Source organism: Camelus dromedarius, chromosome 17 (assembly GCF_036321535.1).
Source record: "Camelus dromedarius isolate mCamDro1 chromosome 17, mCamDro1.pat, whole genome shotgun sequence".
NCBI classification, from domain to species: domain Eukaryota; kingdom Metazoa; phylum Chordata; class Mammalia; order Artiodactyla; family Camelidae; genus Camelus; species Camelus dromedarius.
Window position 1 is genome coordinate 33,074,481 of NC_087452.1, and position 21,180 is coordinate 33,095,660.

The 21,180-nt window shown below is 57.4% G+C and overlaps 1 protein-coding gene across 8 annotated transcripts in view; it reads left to right on the forward strand.

Moving 5' to 3' along the window:
- Positions 1-21,180, forward strand: part of CACNA2D2 (calcium voltage-gated channel auxiliary subunit alpha2delta 2) — a 136,945-nt gene that overhangs the window by 111,069 nt on the left and 4,696 nt on the right. For 4 of the 8 annotated variants that reach the window (XM_064496507.1, XM_064496512.1, XM_064496508.1 and 1 more), the window contains exons 5-27: positions 1,219-1,263; positions 4,832-4,973; positions 8,078-8,209; positions 8,396-8,453; positions 9,145-9,195; positions 9,324-9,423; positions 9,527-9,685; positions 9,925-10,032; positions 10,130-10,208; positions 10,792-10,841; positions 11,030-11,119; positions 11,329-11,400; positions 11,615-11,689; positions 12,921-12,995; positions 13,078-13,149; positions 13,234-13,305; positions 13,412-13,473; positions 14,354-14,430; positions 15,591-15,611; positions 18,371-18,431; positions 20,510-20,607; positions 20,834-20,924; positions 21,025-21,087. In XM_064496507.1, coding sequence (XP_064352577.1) covers positions 1,219-1,263; positions 4,832-4,973; positions 8,078-8,209; positions 8,396-8,453; positions 9,145-9,195; positions 9,324-9,423; positions 9,527-9,685; positions 9,925-10,032; positions 10,130-10,208; positions 10,792-10,841; positions 11,030-11,119; positions 11,329-11,400; positions 11,615-11,689; positions 12,921-12,995; positions 13,078-13,149; positions 13,234-13,305; positions 13,412-13,473; positions 14,354-14,430; positions 15,591-15,611; positions 18,371-18,431; positions 20,510-20,607; positions 20,834-20,924; positions 21,025-21,087 — 1,853 coding nt within the window. The remainder of the gene's footprint in view (positions 1-1,218; positions 1,264-4,831; positions 4,974-8,077; positions 8,210-8,395; positions 8,454-9,144; positions 9,196-9,323; positions 9,424-9,526; positions 9,686-9,924; positions 10,033-10,129; positions 10,209-10,791; positions 10,842-11,029; positions 11,120-11,328; positions 11,401-11,614; positions 11,690-12,920; positions 12,996-13,077; positions 13,150-13,233; positions 13,306-13,411; positions 13,474-14,353; positions 14,431-15,590; positions 15,612-18,370; positions 18,432-20,509; positions 20,608-20,833; positions 20,925-21,024; positions 21,088-21,180) is intronic. The other 4 variants (XM_064496509.1, XM_064496513.1, XM_064496511.1 and 1 more) reach the window with 1 other exon arrangement.

Below are 21,180 nucleotides of genomic sequence, written 5' to 3' on the forward strand. Positions count from 1 at the left end.
GGGAGACAACCCACAACAAGCCCCAGTACCAACCACCTCAAACCATGGCCTCAGACCCAGCACCTGGACCGTCACCAAGGTTAAGCCCCTCCCTGAAGCATGAGGAGCCTGAGCTCAGAGAGGGAACAGTGCAGCCTTGAGGTCACACAGCAAATGGCACCCAGTCAGACCCAGGTAAGGGGTGGCCAAGGTGACTTCTGCCCAGCAAGGAGTAAGTGCTGGCTCTGTGCTTGCTGTTTTACAGCCACACCCTTGGGGGCACACTTATCATCACCCCCATTTTCAGACCACAAAGAAACAGGTGAATGACGGGCTGCCAGGGCCACGCTGCAGGGTTTTGCTGCACAAAACAGGGCCGAGGAGCACCAGCAGAGGGTGACTTGGACAGTGGCCCTATCTCGTGTCCTGGCCCTACGGCCTGTCGAGGCAGGGGTGGGGTGGCCCCTCCTGAGTGGATGGCACCTGATGGCACCAGACTTACCTTCTGGCGGCCTCTGTCAGCTGTGCTCAGTTCTGATTAAAGATCATTAAACATGAAATTAGCCCGTTTGTGTTACGGGTCCCCGGGGTGGCCGGTGATTATGACATGCAGATGGCCGAGAACCCAGGCGGCGGGCAGGCGGGCGAGGCCAGTACAGGCGGCGCTAGCATAGGCAGGCGAGGGCCGGGAGGCAGGCGCGGGGGCCGGGCTTTGTTTTCTCCCGCTCCTGTTGTGTAAACCCCCTTGCATTTCACAACAAATCACAGATAATTAATAAGTACATGCCCGTAATGAGCAGGCTTTTTAATAGAAAAAATTGGAAGATGCGGTGTCGAGTCATTATTTCACTCTTTCCCAGACTCGGCTCTATTTTTCGATCTTCTCACTTCCCCATTGGTACTGCTTCAGCTGTACCAGGCTGGCTCTGACCCTTCCTCCCAACAGGGCTGCAGTGCAGAGACCCTGGTCCTGGCATCGGGGAGCCCAGGGGATCACAACCCAACCAGGGTACTACATCCCCCTGGAGCCTGTGAGGATCCCTGAGGATGGTCTGGCTGGGGTGGGGGTGGGGCATCCCCAGCCTGACTCATCCAGCCCTTCCTGGATGGCAGCTCTGGAAAGGGGAGGGGGGAGTCTCTGCCCCAGAGCAATCTGGGGGGCTGTTCCAGGCCTTGGAGCTAGGGGTCCTGGCTGCACCTCAGGAGACCATGAGTGTTGAGGCCTCTCTCCCCCACCAGGAGGAAGACATCATATACTATGATGCCAAGGCTGATGCTGAGCTGGTAAGTGTCCCCACCTACACTGGGGGAGGGGGAGCTGCCAGAGCCACACCCCATCTCTGGGACCTAATGGCCTCCGCTGTAAAATGAGTGTTAGGACCCAGCCCTCTTCAGCATTCTGAGTTTGGCCCTGCAGAGTTGTTGGTGGCACAGGTCCCCACCCTACACCTCCCACAACTCCCTAGAGGCCCTGACCCCTCCAGGGCTGTCTCTGTGGCACCAAGGGGCACAGCTTCACTGCACGGTTTAGGGTTGGCCCAGCCCATTCCTGGGCAGGGTGGTGAGGTGCTTGGACCTCCTCCCCACATCAGTTCAAGTGCCCACACTGGGAGGACAGAGGGATGCTGAGTGCTGCAAGAGTAGAGGAGAGAGGGAGCACGTGGGGAGGGCTTCCTGGAGGCAGGCAGGCAGGGCTGGGATGCAGGTGTGTCTCAGGTCAGTGCAGCTACCCTTCCCTGTGGTGTGGGGAAAGCGGCTTCAGTGTGCTGACCATCCCACAGCCTGGGCCCACAATTAGTGTTGGCCCTGAGCTTAGTCAGTCTCACCCACGCTGTAGAGGCAGCCCAGTCCCTGTGCCCTCAAATGGAGGAGAGGGCTCTGGCTCATCAGGGGTCACCACCCCGGAAGTGGTAGTGCTGGGACCGGAGAACCCAGAGCTAACCCTGCTCTTCTGCCTCTACATCATTGACTAGCTCATGTCTGCTTGGGTGGCCCTGTGACATAGAGAGGTCCCTATTACCAGAGGACTCACATGAAAAATATGTGACCATTTGGGTGGGAGGAGGCCTACAGAGGAGACAAGAGTGTCTGAGGATGCAGGGCATGTGGAATGGACAGTGTTTGGCGAAGCTGTAAAGTTCCAAGTTCATCTGCCAACTTTGAAGCAAAAGTAGTTGAACATGACTATCTCCTTTGTAAACAGAGGTGTCACAACTCAGTCTCTGGGGTCCCACCTGTGCTGGTTGGTGCAGGAGACCCCAAATCGAGACTTCTACTCCCCAGCCTATTGACCTGGGGATTTCCTGTGGTGAACAGGAGGTATCCAGTGGCACCAGGAGGTGAGCAGACAGGAAGGGACACCTGCAGAGGGTCTGTGGCATCAGGCTGGCCTGGGTGAGCCTTTAGGAGGGCAGCCGGGAAGGAGACCCGAGGAGGAGGAGTGGAGGGGCTAAAGCAGGTGTGCTTCCCCCTTGGCTGAGCCTCCGTGGCTCCCAGAGAAGTTGCTAAAATTAAAGCTGGAATCTGAAATTCAAATGAAGAGCGAACCTTTAATTAGACCCTGAATCTAATTCCTTACCCCCCTCGGCAGCGGGCTGTAATTTTAGCAATCAGTGCATTAAATATAAACCAGGAGACTGCGGTTGCCCACCGTGCAAAGTCCCTGGGCTTGAGGGTGGCACTGAGGGGCTCCTCAGCCAGTCTTTTGCCTGGCCCCCTACCAGGACACCAAAATCCCTGCTCCCAGCAGCCCCCAGCCGCTGGCTCTAAATCTCTGATTCCCTGCCCCCAGCTGCTGGGAGACTAGGGACTACCCAGGGAGGGAGATTCACCCCAGGTAGGGCTGGGCTAGGGTCAGTTAGGTCAAAAGCCCGACCCTCCCAGCTCTGGTATAAATATCAGCATGCGCACATTCACCAGCTCTCCTGCTTGTTGTGTTGTGTTGTTTTGTTTTTTTAATCTTTGCCAGAGGTACAGTTAGAGATCTTTCTAGACCATTTACTTTTAAATTACCAGCCAGAAGGTGGGGGGGGGGGGAGAAGGAAGGAAAAAGTTCGCCAGCTGATAGCTTATCAGAACAGAATCCAAATGTCACATTAGTTGGGAAAGTTGGGAGATTAAATTTTCCAGCGCCCTTCATCTGCCACTGACATTTCGGGGGCTTTCTTCTCCCGCATCTCCCCCTCCTCACAACAGAACGTGAGTGCCTCATGCCTCGGAGGTGGCCAGCTCCCCGCTCTGGTCTCCATGCTGGGTAGCTGCCTTCCCTGGCTTTACAGAGCATCCAGAAGCTTCTGAAGGTCCTCCTAGGGTGTGCTGAGGTGGGCAGAGGGTGGCACACTGGGTGAGGGACAACGGAAAGGCAGCGGATGGCTTGGATTTGGTGTTCAAAAACCTACCCTTGAAGAGATGAAGAGTGTTTGCAGCAGGCCCTTTAGAGCCTTGCCAACCCCAACACAGGCCAACGGCTTCACCGCCCCCAATCCAGCCGGGGTGGGGAAAGCACAGCTGGCTGAATGGGGAGGCACAATCACCCTTTCCCCAGACGAGACACAGCCTGGGCGAACGCCTGTAGGCAGGAACATGATGGGTGTGCCCAGGACCCAGTGAGCAGTGGGGTTGGCTGTCACGACATCCACGAAGGAGAGGAAATGAGCTGAGCTTTGTGCTGAAAGTGGTCATGGGGTCGTTGAGGGGCAGTGAGGGAGTGTGAAGGTGCTTCAGCTGCTGACATTCCCTCCTCCCAGGACATGAAGCCCCCCAGCTTTGCCCCTGCCCTGCCTTGGTCTCCGTCTCTCCTTGCCTCCCCATCTGGCTTTTCCCTGTCTTCCCCTTCACTGTCTACCTCCATCTTCCCTCCTCCCTTGCACACCTGCACTCGTGCCTGCCCACCCCCTCTTGGCTGCGGCATCAACTCTGTAGTCGCAGACCTACTCCTGCCAGCCTGTGGTAGTGGGCGGGGGCGCACAGCGCATGCCCAGCCTGCCCGGCCGAGAGATGCCATAATTGGCACCTGTCAGGCGGCTGCAGCTCATTTTAGAAAGTCAAAGGGGGCCTTTATAGTCCTGCTGCTAGCAGGCGCCGCAGACCCTCCCTCTGGAGGTTGCCTGGTCTCAATGCTGGCCCCTACTGGAGCCAAGCTCCCAGGACTCACCCCGCCCCAGCTCAGCCCCTAGAGCCACCCGGCAGCAGGAGGTGATGCCCCTCCCCCAGACGGGGCTAGGGTCCTCTCCCTGGTGCCAGAGGAACCCCGTGCAAGAGATGGGTGGGGCCAAGTTGGGGGGCATAGGTCTGTAGGCTCCTGGGAAGGGGTGCCGAGGCTGCCCTGTGATTACACAGGCATGTCCCTGTAAGCAGGTGTTCTCACTGGCTCCAAGATTTGTCTCTTTCACTGAAAGTTGGTTTTCAAGGATGTGGGGAAGGGGGGAGCTGGGCATAGTTCAGTGGTAGAGTGCATGCCTAGCATGCACAAGGGTCTGGGTTCAATCCCCAGCACCTCCAGCAAAAAACAAGTCAATAAATAAACCTAACTCCCCCAACAAGGATGTGGGGAAGGGGTTGGTTTGCTTGCTGTTTTGGAATTTGGGTTTAGCAAATGTGAGGGTGGTGGGTGGTGTGGGTAGGGCAGGTGGGAGTCACAGGCCTCCTGGGCAAGAGGTCTATACCCTGTGTCCCCGTGTCCCTCTGTCCCTGTGTCTTTCCATCTTTCTCTTTGTCTCTGACTGCAGTAGTCTCTGATTCTGAGATGCCCCTATCTCCTAGACCCTGGTTCCCCTGCCTGCAGTTCTGTCCAACCCCTCTCCACCATTTCCCAGCCCTGACACTGCCATAATTGGGGGATCCCTTTCTGCAGGACGATCCTGAGAGTGAGGATGTCGAAAAGGGGTCCAAGGCCAGCACCCTAAGGCTGGACTTCATTGAGGACTCAAACTTCAAGAACAAGGTCAACTATTCCTATACAGCCGTGCAGATCCCCACGGACATCTACAAAGGCTGTGAGTCTGCAGCATGATCGGGAGCAGCCCTCCCCCACCCCCGACCATGAGGACAAGGCCCACTACCCAGGCATTGCTGGGTCCCAGATGCCCAGCCAGTGCCATCCACCTTCAGCCCCCTACACCCAAGGTCACACATGCCCACTTCTCAGACTCGCTCACTCGCAGGCATCAAACCACTCTCAGGCCCAGCAAGCCAAACTTCTCATCCCTACACATGCATGGTCTCCTGTGTACACACGTGCCCACACGAATGCTTGCACACAACTGTCCCCCCACATGCTGGGCCAAGTCTCCACCTGTCCCCAAAGCAGCTCTTCCTCACTCTCCCCATTCCCTGGCACCATCTGGGAATGGTTGAGGACCTACCACACCAGATGGACACAAGGTCGGGGGGGCAGGAAGCAACTCTTCACTCACAGACATCAACCCTGTAACACCTCTCTCCTTGTCCTTGGTGGGCAGAGGGAGGTGAAGATGGGGGACAGGGGGATTGGGTAGAGGGTGGTTGAGATTCCAAGCTCCAGGGACAGGGCAGCTTTGCACATAGGGGAAACCAGTTCACTACAGCTAGAAGGATTTAAGTCAGACATGAAGATGAACTTCCTGAAGAACTTGGGAAGTGTAGGGAGAGGAGGCCAAGAGTCAAACACTGAATAGGGAACTTCAGGAGAAAAATTTAAGTCCCTGAGGTCTCTTGGTTCCGACATAATTCTGTGGGCACCTATCGGATAGCCTCAGAATCCAAGGGGCCCGGTGGGTGGGGATTCTTGGAGCAAAGGTTCCAGAGCTTCTGGGTGGTCTTCAGGATGCAGGGAATCCTCCAGGGTCCTCAGGGAGGCCTCCTCCACCCTTAGGGTCATCCAGGCCTTCTGGGCAGCCTCAGGCAGGGGTGAGGGTGGATGCCCCCCACCCACCCCTTCCAAAGGCCACCCAAGGCCACCTGCCTGAGCCAGTCGAGGGGCACTATCAAAGGCAAGCACACTAATTAAAACAGGAGCCACACCGCCCTCCCCAGTCACCCCTCGCTACCCACACAAATTACATTTTACATGTTTTTTATTTACTGTGTCACTTTTAATTAAATCTGTAATCGCCTGCCTGAGGGGGCATAGTCCCCGTTTCCCAGCTCAGCGTGATCTGAGAGTTTGGGCACGTGGTGTGGGTATGTGCACACGGGACTGAGTAGCAGCCCCTTTCCAGGAGTGGGGGGGTCACAAGTATGTTCTGCAGGGAATGCGTGTGTGTGCATGTGGTCATGGATACCTGCAGGGCCAGCCCAGCCAGCTCTTGGCCCTTGACCTAGGCTAGGAACACCCCTCTGCCAGCAGCTAGAGGGGCTTCCAGGATGGTCTGTCTGTTCCAAGCCTGTCATTGTGCAGATGGGGAAACTGAGGTCCAGTTAAGCGTAGGACCTGCCAGGTGGACTCTCCCAGGGCAGACAGTACTGCGTGAAACATTTGAGAGCCTGACTTTGCTTTTTCCTTAAAGAGAAAAATAGAAATTGTACAACTCACTACGTTTCTAAATTAGGAACAGGACCGTAACATATTGTTCAATAGGCACAGCCAATGCTAGAAATGTGTTTTGTTTTCACATTATGGTCAGTTAAGGGAAGCTGCAGGGACAGAGAAAAGGCAGTGAGAGCAAAAGGGGGAGGCTTAGGCAGCAGACAAGACAGAGGCCCAACACTCTGGAGGAAAAGGATCGGGGGAAGAATGCCCAGGAATGTGTTGGTGCCCCCTAGGCTGTGGGCCGAACCTGGAGCATTTGTATCTTAAATCACAGTTCTTCATCTGCTCTGAAGATTTCAGTGTTTGGAGGTGCAGAGCTTTTGGAAGACATTCTCTGGTTCATCTGGTTCTCACTGCGGGCGTGAACCTTTGATAGGGATCATTGGGAGGGAAGTAATGCCACCAGGGCTCCACTTGGCAAGAAAGGAGTGGGAAGAAATTAGAGGAAGAAGGAGCCCCTGGGGAGGAAGTGAAGTACAGAGGCCTGGCAGTAGTAGATGTCCAACTCCTGCTGTTTTTCCTGTGTCCCACATGAGGGACAGGTACACTGTACATTCCAGAACATGTGCCACATGCACACATTGGGGAGTGTGCGAGGTTTACTGCTTAAGCCATCCCAAGTCTCTGCCTGGGTTGAGAGATCTGCAGGATGGAGTCCATCCATCTGAGAAAAGCCTTGCTCTCTGAGTGTGCGTGAGGGTGGGGCTCCCAAGGCATCACATATGTGCAGCCACAGAGGTTGGGGGAGAATGAGGGTGGGGGTAACTGGTGAGGGTTATGAAAGCAGGACCATTGGTGTCCTCCTGTAGGGGTAGGGTGGCGTGTAGGTATGAATGCATGTGCCCCTGGACCCATGGCAGCAGTCAAACTGCTGCGCGGTAGGTTTAGGGGTGAGGGGAATGACACATCTGGCTGGAAACACGGAGGTTAGATGCAGGTATATACCTATTGTATACCTGCATACAGTATAAAAGTGCAGGCTGTTTGTGTGTTTGTGTGTGTGTGTGTGCCCGCAAGTGCATGTGCCAGTGTTGGAGCAAGATCATGGCACAGCCCCTGCCCCTCCAAGAGCCCCCGCCCCCACCCCTGCCTGCTCCTGGCCCCAGTTGATTAATCATGGAGCTGAGTGGCTTCCAGCTTATCAGGTACCTTAATAGCTGAATAATTCCAACCCCATCATCGGGCCCTTAATTGCTTTCTTGTGGCTGTGGCCCGGAGTGCATGCTGAGTGGGTGAGCTCCCAGGGGACCAGCCGCAAGCTTCAGGCGGCGTGTTGGATGGGCATCCCAGCTCATAGCTCCCTGCCACCTGGGTGGCCCTTCTCCAGGGGCCACAGCTGCCCTGCCTGATCACATGGGGCCTGGCTGAAGGGTAGGCTGAGCTGTCTCTTCAATGACTTGGGAGGGAGTGAGGATCAGGATGTCTTCCTGGAGCAGCTGGTGCAGCCCCAGCTGAGCCCTGGGAAGTGAGGGAGAGTCTGGGAGGCAGAGAGCAGGTGAGGCTTTTCTAGTGGGAGGCACATGCCTGGGTGTCATTGGGATGAGGTTCAGCAGGGAAGCAGCCTACCCCACCCCCTGCTTCCCCTACTAGCCACCGTCATCCTCAATGAGCTCAACTGGACAGAGGCTCTGGAAAATGTGTTCATCGAGAATCGCAGACAGGACCCCACGCTGCTGTGGCAGGTCTTCGGCAGCGCCACGGGAGTCACTCGCTACTATCCAGGTGGGCACCGGCCCGTCTCCAGAGTCCGCTCAGCACCCCACCCTCCTCCATCTCCCAGCCCACTCATTCTGTGGCGTGTGGGGCCGGATGGTCACCGTGTCGGTGGCGGGTGCCCTGGCCACTGCTGCAATGTCTGCTACCAGGGCCGGGCCCTTCCCTGCCCCCTCACCTCCTTTCCTCCCACAGCCACCCCGTGGCGAGCCCCCAAGAAAATCGACCTGTACGATGTCCGAAGGAGACCCTGGTGAGCGAGCAAGGAGGGGCTGGGCAGGGACACCCCCTCAGCTCTCCCACCTTTCCCGTCTGCTCCCCTCCCTCCCGATATCCAGGCCTCTGAGCAGGGCGCAGCCAGCTCTATCCAATTTTCATTTCACACATCGTTGCCACTGGAAAATGGATCGCATCACCCAGGCAGGCCTCCCAGCTGCCTCTGCCCCCCATCCACAGCCTGGCACTCCACCCCCTCGGGACCAAGGGAGTGGGCCAGGGGGTTTCCCCAGGGTAGATGTATCCTCTGTGGGGTTGGCCAGCCCCTGCCATACACATCTGAGCCCGGACACCCCTTCCCTCTGCTCTGCCTCTCCTCCAGTACCCGGTGGCTGCCTCCTCTGCCACCTGTTCAGTCCCATACACAGCTGGGACTCTGCCCTTGGGGTCTCAACCCAGGAAAGGGGAAATGACAAGCCACTGAGGCCATGGAACATGCCTTCTGCCTACTCTCTTTGAGTTACCTGCTTACCCTTCCTTGGGGTTGTTAATGTATTAGACCAGGTCACTCATGTCATGGGCAAGGACTATTTTATTAAACGTGGACCCTGTCTGGCCCATGCAAGGTCTGCTCAATAGAAACGCATTGAATCAGTATGTGGGTGAAGGCAGGAAGGACCCACAGGGTCCCAGTGAGGCTGGCCCTAACTGAAGCTTCTCCTGGGCAGGTATATCCAGGGGGCCTCGTCGCCCAAGGACATGGTCATCATCGTGGATGTGTGAGTGAGCAATACTGGCCAGTGGGGTGGGGCCGGGGCTAGGGACAGAATCTGCTGCCCGGGAACATCATGGGGGAACAGCTGAACACCTGAGGCCTACCTGCACCTTTATGACCCACCCTCCCCAGGAGTGGCAGCGTGAGCGGCTTGACCCTGAAGCTAATGAAGACGTCCGTCTGTGAGATGCTGGACACGCTTTCCGATGATGACTACGTGAACGTGGCCTCCGTGAGTGCCAAGGGTGGCAGGCGGGTCACCCCCACCCGCCCCAGGTAACAGCTGCCTGCCCAGGCCAGCCTGAGGCCACTCACCACCTTCACTGTCCCCACAGTTCAATGAAAAGGCACAGCCAGTGTCATGCTTCACACACTTGGTACAGGCCAACGTGCGTAACAAGAAGGTGTTCAAGGAGGCTGTGCAGGGCATGGTGGCCAAGGGCACCACAGGCTACAAGGCCGGCTTTGAGTATGCCTTCGACCAGCTGCAGAATGTGAGCCCCCTGGGTAGGCGAGTGGGCGGCTGGGGACAAGCGAGGGCCCAGGCTCCGTGACACCAGGGAAGTCAAGACAGATGGCCCTGATAGCGCACCAACAGGCAGGTTGGGCAGAGCACCGTCTGCTGGGGGTGGAAGGGAGGGCCAGAGGGCCAGGCCCACCCAAGAAAAAGAGACCCAGCCCTAGACCGGGGAGGGGCCAAGAGCTGCCTGACCCCATACCTACTCCTGCCCAGTCCAACATCACTCGTGCCAACTGCAATAAGATGATCATGATGTTCACGGATGGTGGCGAGGACCGCGTGCAGGACGTCTTTGAGAAGTACAATTGGCCCAACCGGACGGTGAGGCTCAGCCCAGGTGGGGGCTGCCCTGACTCGGCCTGGTACAGGGGAGGGCTGTCCTCTGGCAGCAGCAGCGGTAACCTCAAGCCCCAAACAGGTGCGCGTATTTACTTTCTCCGTGGGGCAGCACAACTACGACGTCACACCCCTGCAGTGGATGGCCTGCGCCAACAAAGGTACCTTGTCTGGGCATCACTGCCGCTGGGCCTCCCTGCCATGACCTGCTGTCCATTGGGTTGGTTGTCCACCTGTCCTTCCATATGTCCAGCTTTCCAGTTGCTTGTTCATCCACTGCCTGTCTGTCTTTCCATATATGTGACTGTCCATCTCTTATCTGGCTAACTTGTCCATCTGAGCATCTTTCTGCCCATCTGTCCAACTGTCCGTTGTTCATCTGTCTCCCAGCTTGTCTGCTCCTGTGTCTGCTTGCTGATCAGTCTGTCTCTCCGTGCATTTGAGCCTAGCCCCCAGGTGGACTATGAATGTCACTGCCATCCTAGAATGAGGGACTTCAGGCCTCAGGCTTCTCCTTGCACCTCAGCTCTGCTTCCTTCCATTCCCACACTCATGGCCCCTTCCATGGCATTGGTCCCATTGATAGGGTAATGCCAGGAAGCACTAAAGGGACATGAGTTCAGGGGAAATGACACCAAAAAGAGGGGGCCTGAGGGACAAGTCAGGGCTGCAGATACACTCCAGGGTACAGGGCCCCCTGTGCCGTGGATCACAGGCCCACCTCTGTCTCCCCTCCCTTCATAGGTTATTATTTTGAGATCCCTTCCATCGGCGCCATCCGCATCAACACGCAGGTGAGACTGGAGGGGGGGGGCTCCCTCCTCCCAGCCCCTTTTCCTTTCTTCTCGGGTAACATTGGGGACAATGGGCTGCTGTGGGGTGAGAGCGCCCCCTGGTGGCATGCTGGCACATGGAGAAATGGAACAGGGAAGGTACAGTGGGAGAGGCTGACTCCTGACTCCCACCCCCGTCCCCTCCCCAGGAATATCTAGATGTATTGGGCAGGCCCATGGTGCTGGCAGGCAAGGAGGCCAAGCAGGTGCAGTGGACCAACGTGTATGAGGATGCGCTGGTAAGGCCTCTGGGCAAGGAAGGGATGGGGCTGGCAACCTTCCCCCAGGATGTGCCCACAGGGTGAAGTCCCATGAAGGCCCCCTTATGGGGATAAACCAAACAGAAGAGAAAGAGAGGTGACCTGTCCCTGTGCCCCTGCTCTGAACACTCAGGGTGGGGGCATGGCTGGCCACAGGAGTCTGACCCATCCTCCTCCTCTCCCTTCAGGGGCTGGGGTTGGTGGTGACAGGGACACTCCCTGTTTTCAACCTGACACAGGATGGCCCTGGGGAAAAGAAGGTGAGGTTCCCCCACTTGGGAAGGGCTAGGCATGCCCGGGAGGTTTGGGCATGCCTGTCGCAGGTCTGGGGTGGAGAATGGATTGGCAGGCCTGCAAACTGGACAGGGGCAGCTACTCGTGAGAGCAGCTTGAGGCCCTGGGCGTCAAGGGCTGGGAAGGGCTTCACCCCCCTGGAACCGAGCCCACTGCAGACCCCCATGCCTCTGCTTCCAGAACCAGCTGATCTTGGGCGTGATGGGCATCGATGTGGCTCTGAATGACATCAAGAGGCTGACTCCCAACTACACGGTGAGTGTCTACCTGCCCATCTGCCCTGCACTGCCCTCCCATGTGGACCCAAGGCAGACTCAGCAGAGACTAATGGGGAGTGCCACACCTCCACGGAGTCCTCGGAGCTCAGGCGGTCAGGGAAGGCTCCCAGAGGAAGTGACCTTGGGTCTAGAGCTGGGATTGGCAAACTTTCTATAAAGGGCCAGACTATGAATATTTTAGGCTCTACGAGCCCAAATACTCATACTCATACTCAGCTCTGCTGCTGTATTGAGAAAACAGCCACAGAGTAAACATAAATAAATGGGTATGGCTATGTTCCAATACAATTTTATTTGTGGATACTGAAGTTTGAATTTCAGATAATTTTTAAATGTCATGAAATTGAATGCCTCTTTGTCAACCATTTGAAAATGTAAAAGTCATTCTTTGCTCACAGCAGTAGAGTAACATGCAGCAGGCCGGATGTGGCCCATGGGCCCCAGTTTGCCAACCCCTGGACTCTCACATAGGCAGAAGTGTCCTGGGTAGAAAGGAGGGGAAGGTGTATCTTGGAAACAGAGGGAACTCTCTTGACAAAGACCTGAAAGTGGAAATCAGAATCATAAGCCAGGGAAGAGGCAAAATCAGTGTGGCTCACCCAGGGCCTATGGCAAAGGGAGCTTGGGATTTGGTTATGAAAGGGTTGGGGGATGCGGCACGTGTGTCCGCACACTCAAACCTGAGCCACATGAAGGCCTGGTGTCGTTGGCCTCCATGTGCAGTGAGAAAACTGCTTCGAAGAGGTAAGGGGTGGGTGAGTCCAGGTCCTGCTCTTCTTTCCTTTCCACCTGGAAGGGATGACTCAGGGATTCCAAGGGTATAGTCTTCCCCCTGCACTCTACCAAGATGGGGACCAGGAGGAGGCAGTAGTGGAGAGGGCAATAGCAGCCCTGTGGGGCCAGTGAGGTGGAGAGGTCCCGCTGATGGACAGCACCGGAAGAACCAGGAGATGGGGCTGAGAAGGCCAAATCAAATCATGGTCCCACCAAGCTGGGCAGCGGGGGGCCAGGGCTGGTGCATGAAAGGAAGCAGCCTGCTGGGCTGGACTTGAGAGGTAGGCTTGGGGCCTTGTGGCATGGGGGTCCTTGGCCCAGGCAGGCAAACAGCACCCGCCAGCAGCATGGGAGGCAGGACGAGGAAGAGCTCTGGAATCCAGGGAATCCCTGCCCAGCCCTCCAGGCCCTAAGCCCCCAATCTATGCCCCCAGCTTGGAGCCAACGGCTATGTGTTTGCCATTGACCTAAACGGCTACGTGTTGCTGCACCCCAACCTCAAGCCCCAGGTGAGCCAGGTGGGCGGCCTGGAGGAGGGGGGGTAAAGCTTGTGAGATATAGACTCCTAACTTCCTGCCCTGCCTACCCTAGACCACCAATTTCCGGGAGCCTGTGACTCTGGACTTCCTTGATGCAGAGCTGGAGGATGAGAACAAGGAGGAGGTAAGGAGAAGAGGCGGAGGAATGGGATGCACCCAGAGCAGAGGAGGGCAGGGCACCCACCCCTCATGTCTCTGGCCCTTCCAGATCCGTCGGAGCATGATTGATGGCAACAAGGGCCACAAGCAGATCAGAACACTGGTCAAGTCCCTGGATGAGGTGAGAAGGTGGCAAAGGGGGACAGAAGGTCAGAGTGGGCACCTTCCTACCCCCGATACCACCCCTGCCTGCTACCCCAAGTACCTGACCCAGCCTCTTCTCCCAGAGGTACATAGACGAGGTGATGCGGAACTACACCTGGGTGCCTATAAGGAGCACCAACTACAGGTGAGTGGGGCCAGGCTGGGCTGGCAGGGATGGGTAGAGCGGCCCCAGAGCCCAGTCTGAGCCTAGCTGTCCCTCCCTTCCCCACCCCCATCTGCCGGTTCTCAGCGGCTGTGACCACGATCCCAGTGGAACCCCAGCAGCCAGGTGCCCAGTCCCCAGGGGCCGCTCGTTGGCCGTTCCTAAACAAGCATCATCTCCTGGGAGCGCAGGACAGAGACATGACAGTGCATCTGATGTCTCCCCAAGCCCCACCACCCTCTCTACATCCCTCCCACCTTGGACTGTATACCTGGGCATCTGAATTCAGGATGTCAGCCTCAGCACAGTCACAGGCCTACTCTTAACAGGCATCACAGCCCCGGAGTCGGTCCCCTTGCGGGTCACTGCAGGCTGTCTTCCACGTGCCCGGAGAGCTGGTCTCCTCACTGGGTTAGTGCCAGCTTGCTTTTAGCTGGCTATCGCACGGCCTGAGTCTCTGAGGACTGTGGGCCCCACTCTCATGGCAGCACCCCCAGTTCCCAAAGCGTAGCTCACCAATAGTGTCCTGTCCCTTTGTGAGTTTGCTGCTGGCCAGATGGAGGAGGCTGGCTGGGCAGGTGATGTGTTGGGGGAGGGCTGTAGGGGATGAGGGGCAGGGTGGAGATTTGCTTTGGAGCTGGGAGTTCTGAGGCCTCCAGGAGAATTTGGGGAGTGAAGGGTCCATGCCCTTAGGCCATGAATCTCCCATAGCTAACCTGGGAGAGGTGTCCCTGGTGGTCAAGGGAGGGGAGGCCACCACCTGGGCCTCTCTACCCAGCTCCAAGGCTGTGGGGAGGGAGTGCCAGTGTGGCCGGGTTCTCCCCAGCAGTGACCTGTGCTCCTCTCCTCCCCTCCTCCCCAGCCTAGGGCTAGTGCTCCCCCCCTACAGCACCTTCTACCTCCAAGCCAACCTCAGTGACCAGATCCTGCAGGTCAAGTGTAAGTGGCCCGGCCCCTGCCTGTGCCCTGCACCCCCCTGCCTCTGCCCCGCACCCTGGCCGGCCCCAGGCAGCATAGCCAGCCGCTTGGGGCCAGGCGGCCCCTCCTGCCCAGTCTGCCCACCCCCCAGGCACCCGCAGGCTGGGGCACCAGCCATCGGAAAGTCTGTGGAACTCTGCATGCTCGCCTTTTCTCAGATTTGGTTCCAGACCATTCTCTCATGGTTTCCGTTGAGGTTTTTGGTTTTGGTTTCTCCTACTCCGTGTCTTCCCTCCTTAGCCTGCCTCCCCCGCACACCCCTGGGGGCTGCATTCTGGGAAGACACCTCCTCCTCTCATATCTCCTCCTCCTGCTCCCTGCGCAGCTCTCTCCCCCTGTGGGGCCACCCCCAGGGTCTCTCTCCCCACTGCCCCCTCTTCTGTCCCCGCTCACTCATCCTCCCTCATTTCCCTCCTCACCCCCTCTCTCACCTCACCTTCTGCCTCCATCACCTCCTGCCCCCCTTACTCTCCTTCTCTCCCACTCCCTCTTTCCTCCACCCGCATCTGCCCCACACCCCCCTTTTCTCCCTCTGTCTCCCTTCCCTTCTGCTCACTCCCTCCATTTCTCTCTCACACATTCCCTCCCTCCCACTCCCCAGTCAGTCTCTCCCTCTCATCTCATGCCTGCCTCTCCCCCTCCCCTGCTCTGCTCCTTTCTTCTGCCTCCATCCTGGCCTCCCCACCCCTCCCTGTCTCTCCATCTCTTGCCCTCCCTCCTTCTCTCCTCCCTCTCCCACTCCTCTGCCTGTGGCTCATCCCTGCATGTCCTACTCACCCTGGGCCTCTCCTGAGAGGCCTCTGGAGCCTGTGGCCCTGCCTGCCCACCGCCCAAGGTCACTGGGAGGGAGGCTGGGGCTCCGGCCCCACCGGGCGCCCCCCCACCTGCCTGGCTGACCGGGACTCATCTCCTTTGAGTTTTCTTGCTCTCTCTTTCTCTCTCATGTCGTTTTTTGCAAGAAGTTTCCTTTCAGTATGATGATGAGACACAATATTTTCATTCAAACAGCCATTGAATAAAATATTGTTTGTGCCCCTCCCCTTCCCCTCCCCCTTTTCGTTTGTTTTTGTGTTTGTGTTGTTTTTGTTTTCCTCGCTTTCTCTCTTGGTGGACTGTCCCAGTGCCAATCAGCAAACTGAAGGGCAAGTATATTCAGAACCAGTGCACCCTCCTCTCCCCACCCCAACCCTGCCCTCACGCCCCTGCTTGCCCCCCTCCCTGCCCAGGACCAGCCAAACCCCTGCTCTCCAGGGCTCCCCTTCAGCCTCCCCTGGGCTCCTCTATTTCTTGCCTTTACTCTGATCCCTAAACCCCTGTTAAAGCCAGCAGCCCTTTCCCCTGGCCCTGCCTGCAGGGTGGTCTCCGGCGTGTTCTGAGAGCTCAGACCCTCTCCTCATCCTCCTCGCTCCCTCTGGGCAGGCCTCTGCCCCCTCCCCACCTTCTCTATCCCTCCAAGACAACTCAACAGTGAGGACAGGGCTAGATGCTTCTCTACCACCTCCCACCCAGCAGGGCAGGGGGCCTGAGATGCAGGGGGTAGATCAGTCCTCAGAGGGGCTTATGTGAAGCTTCCTCTGGGATAGTTCTCCCTCCTCTGATCTCTCCAGTTTCTCTTCAGAAGCTGGCAGCCCTCCCAAGGGGAGATAGCAGGCTTCGGAAGCCCCAAACCCTGACCCTGGGGCAGAGGGACAAGATAGAGCAGCAGCAGCCAGGCCACTAGGGGAGCAAGGCAGACTGGACCATTCTGGGTGCTGGCCTAGGTGCTGAAGCCCCTGTCCCCTGCCGCCCCTGCTGCTCCTATAGAATTTGCTAAGGCTCATTGTCCCAGCCCTCCCCTGGGGTGCTGGCTTCTCCTAGGGAGAGTGGTCAGGTATAGGGAAGGTGTTCCTCTGGGAAATAAAGGCAGATTCGGGGACCCTGGCTGGGTATGGAAGGGAATCTGTTTGGATCCCAAGGGCCAGCAAAGGAGCCTGGAGGGAATCAGGCTGGCAGTGAAGAAGAAGGTTCTCACATTCAGAGTTACCCAAGCCAGAGACTTCTGGGAAAGGTAGCAAGTGAACTGGCAGACCCTGGCAAAGAATGGGGAACTGAGAGAGGACAGCACACAGGGTCTCTGCCTCTGGTGCACAGAGAGATGCCCCTCCCACAGAATGCCTGGACAGATGGGGCATGGAGAGCCATGAGGAGATGTCCTGTCCCCAGTCCCCATGGCCTGGAAGGAGGGGCTCCTCAAGAAGGACTAGGGGCCCTGTCCAGCCTAGTCCAGCAAAGGGGATACAGCTGCCCCCACTGGCCTGGGTGGAGGTGGAGGACATGCCCTACCCCCACTGGCTTGAGTTGTCTTTTCTCCCCCTCTCACATCCCTCCCAGTGACCCCAGAAATGCAGGGCCCTGGTAACAATTGCAATCATAGCATAGTCTCCCTTCCTGCTCCCCCTACCTCCTTTTTTTTTTCTCCTCCTCCTCCTCCTCTCCCAGCCCCAACCCTTCCCTGTCGGCTTGTGTCCAAACCCTGCCTCACAGTCCTATCAGAAAACAACAGTCCAACCAGTGACTGCCCAGCCCCTCCAGGCACCCAAAGTCCCCCTTCCCCAGAATCTTGCAGTGCATTGTGAGAGTATTTGGGAATAGGGAGACCCCTCTTCTGCAAAAATAAAGCCCTGGGTGACAAAGAGGTCAGAATCTGGGTGAAAGGATGGGAAGATGTATTGCCCAGAGTGCGACAGACTGAGAGCAGAGGGACGCCTCCCAGATGCAGACCAGCAAGGTGGCCAGTCCAGCTGGTCAGGGAGAGGCCACAGAGAAGCCCCAGTAGCCATATCCCCAGATTCACTCACAGATCCGCACAGAGACACTCACACATGTGGAAAAACATACTCACACATACTCATGGAAACATATACACACAAACATGCTCTCACGTGTAGATACACATACATACGTGCTCACACACATGCACAGGCCCAAATGGTGGATCCCTCAACAGTACCCCATGCCTTCTCTGGAGCCCCCCAGCATTCTTCCCTGGCTGCTCTGAGCGCAAACAGGTCCTAGGAAGGGTAGAGACTCAGCCCTTCTTCCCCAGCTGCCCTCATGCCCCTGGCCCAAGAGGGCAGGTGTATAGGTTCAAGCAGCACTCCTGTGCCCTCCCATCTCCCCGACTCTCCCCCACAGTGTGCGAACATTCCCAGGCACCTCGATAATCTCCCCTCACCCAGCCTCCCACCCCAGGAAGGACCCATGGACCCCCACAATGCACTGCAGCCCACCCCCAGCTGCCCACACCGTCTCTGGTTGGACTGTCTGTGCCCGTGAGAAATCCCCCTCGGTTTGGCCATGTTGATGCCTGACAGAACAAAAGCAAGACCTACCAAAATGCAAACAGCTGCAGCAAAGAAAGAGAGATAAAAATCCGCAGCCAAAAGCCAATTCCCTTCCTCAAAGTCTCTTTGGAGGCGAAGGAAGCTCAGCATGCGGTTTTTTCCATTACGGATGTGATAAGAGCAAGACTGGCGCCTCCCCCAGACCATGCATATATATAGCAGTGTGTGTATATATATATGTGTGTGTGTGTGTCCGTGTATATGTGCTATACAGCTGTATGGGAGCATATACAGCCACGCCAAGGGACTCACTGCCGACAGAGGACCAGGCCCGGGCAACATATTGGCTATAACTGCCCTCCTCCTGCGATGCTGTAGTCTCCACAGGCCCTCCACCCCTCCCCGCCCGCCCCTTCTCTCTGGCTCGAACTTGAACGTTGGAAGTGGCGGGTTTCCTCTTTGCTGGTGTCTCCCTCCCTCAAGCCACCCTCTCCCTGTCCCTCCAGCCCTGTCAGCTCTGAGCCCCTGGCCTCCCGCCTCCCCAGCCCCCGCCGGATAACCCCCCGTTTCTGTTGCAGATTTTGAGTTCCTGCTCCCCAGCAGCTTTGAGTCTGAAGGACATGTTTTCATTGCTCCCAGGTAGCTTGCGTGTGGCCTTGCTGAGGTGTCCTCCCCAAACCTGACCTCCCTGGCCCCGCCTCCCGCACTGCTGCCTGGAGCTGTGTGTGTCTGTGTCCTGTGCAGTGTCGCCCTGCCATGCATCGCCTCATATGTGTGGCCGTGTGCATACCCGGGCCATGTAGCCACACCAAGCAGCAGTGGCCAGCTGCCCACAACTCCAGCTCCCACCAGGCCTCTGATGGGAGGGCTCTGGACGCTCTGCTGACCTTCCCTGCCCTCCCAGGCCACCAGAAAGGAGACCTTTCTGCCCTGAGCTGGCTGTCCACAGCCCACCCCTCACTGGGCAGCTGCTGCTCTGGCTTGTGGTGCCCTCCCCACCCCGCACCTGTCCTTGTCCTGTGTCAGTCAGTGTTTGTGTGGGTGTGGGGATCGAGCCAGCCAGAGCCCCTGTCAGCAGTGCCCCATCCAGGTGTGGTGGCTCACTGAGGATTGGGGGAAGGTACAGGGAAGAGGGGACAGGGGCTGGGAAGAGCTGCTCTTGCGAGTAAGGGATCAGGACCCAGCATAGACCTGGGCCTGGACCATCTTTGGCGTGCACACTCAGTGTGTACACACCACATCCTCACGTGCATACCCTCTGTCTGTTGGCCCACATCTGAGGAGGCCAGCAGGCTCCCGGGTGGTGAAGCCCTCCCCTCTGGCCTGGGCCTTGGATGAGGGCAGGTGGGTACAACTGACAGGGACCTATGGGCACCTCAGGCACCACACGGGGCTCTGGACTCTCCACGTGTGCACGTGCGTGCATGAACCCACAAAGTTCTCTGTGACTCTCTGTAGACGTGTGTTTGTATTTGTGAGTCATTGTGTCTGTTTGTAAGAGTCTGAGTGTAAACGTAAGGTGGCCGTGTGTATTGATGACTGTGGGACTGTGTGAGGCCTGTGTGGTCCCTGAGGACCCTGAGGGAGCTCTGAGGGCAGGGACTGTGTTTGTTTTTGTCATCTCTAACTTTGGCACAAGAGAACTCAATAAATATGTGTTGGGTGAGTGTAAACGTACACACTGTGTGAGGGGGGACGGCAGGTGACCTGTATTTCAAGTGCAGCTGTGGGTTTGTCACTCGGGGTGTGTCAGGTGTGGCCTCTATACACAGAAGTGCAGGCTGTGTACAAAAAGGCCCTGGGGCCCAGGGAACAGGTAGGGGCCGAGATCCAGTCCCAGATGCCCTCGCTAAGCTGTGGGCCTGAGCACAGCCCAGGGAAGGAGAGTGTTTAAAAAAATTCCCAAGTTGCTGCCATACAGGCCAGCAGAGAGGTCTCTGGTGGCAGGGGTGTGAATGAGGGACTCAGCAGGAAGGATAGCTCCATCTACCAGAGAAGAAGGACTGCTCGCCAAGATTTCCTGGGGAGCAGAGCCTCAGGCAGGCCACCCCGCTCCCCACAAACCCCATGTTCTCTGGACCCAGAGTCTGAGCCCAGCGAGGGACTTGAGGAGGTGAGGGATTTGGCCTGTCCACCTCTGGGAGAAGAGCACTCCAAGCAGAGGGAACAGCCAATCCGATGACCCACACGTTCCCACTGACTTCCTGACACCCTCTGCGGTATGATGGAAAAAAATTGAGGCTCAGGGAGCTTGAGTGAGTTGCCCAAAGGTACACAACCAGGAAGCAGCAGGATGAGGTCTTAGACTCAGGCTGACTAAGCTGGTGCTGCTACTCCACCCACTGTGCCCACAGAACGCTACAGCACACAGGTGGATAAGCCGGCCATGAGGCATTTCCTGGGGCCTCCCAGGTCCTCCGTCTGGCTCCAGCTACATGGAGGGTGAGGGGTGAGGGAGGTTGGGAGGCTCTGCAGAGCCATGCCCAGAAGGGAGGAACTACTTGGGCGGAGGAAGCAGACCTTCATTCTCCTGTCAGCTCTGCCCCTATTCAGACCTGGCAGACCACATGGTTGCCGCTGCCTGGAGGAATACACATGCCCTGCTCCCTGAGGCCTGGGCTTCTCAGCAAATGGCCGGACAGGCCTGTTGGGAAGCCTCAAACCTATTGCCTTGTCCAGCCCCCAAGCCCATTCTTCTTGCCCCTCCCCACCCCCAGAGAATATTGCAAGGACCTGAATGCCTCAGACAACAACACCGAGTTCCTGAAAAACTTCATTGAGCTCATGGAGAAAGTGACTCCAGACTCCAAGCAGTGTGAGTGCCTGGTGGGGCAGCTGGGTCTGGGCAGTGCCCAGGCAGCAAGGGGGCAGCGCAGAGGAACCCAGAGACTGGGCAAGTGTGGAAATATGCAGGCCCAAGCCAAGGGCAGGTCCTGGGCCAGGTCATGGAGAAGACCCCTGTTGGAGCCTTGGGGGTAGCAGGGAGAGTAAGCAGGGATCCACAAGAAGATACTCTCTCCACCTCTACCCTCCCGTTCCAGGCAACAACTTCCTTCTCCACAACCTAATCTTGGACACAGGCATAACACAGCAGCTGGTGGAACGTGTGTGGCGGGACCAGGATCTTAACACGTAGGCACTACCCAGCCTATGGGGGCAGGATGCTGGGTTGGGCTCAGAGGCTCTGCCCTGCAGAAAGCAGGTCTGTGACCTCACCTCCCTGCTGCCCCAGGTACAGCCTTCTGGCCGTGTTCGCCGCCACCGATGGCGGCATCACTCGCGTATTCCCCAACAAGTAAGTGACCTGCCCCAGTACCTGACATCCTGCCTCTGCTTGGGACCCTGCCTGTCCTGCTGCCCAGAGGCCTCCTTTCACCTACTGAGACCA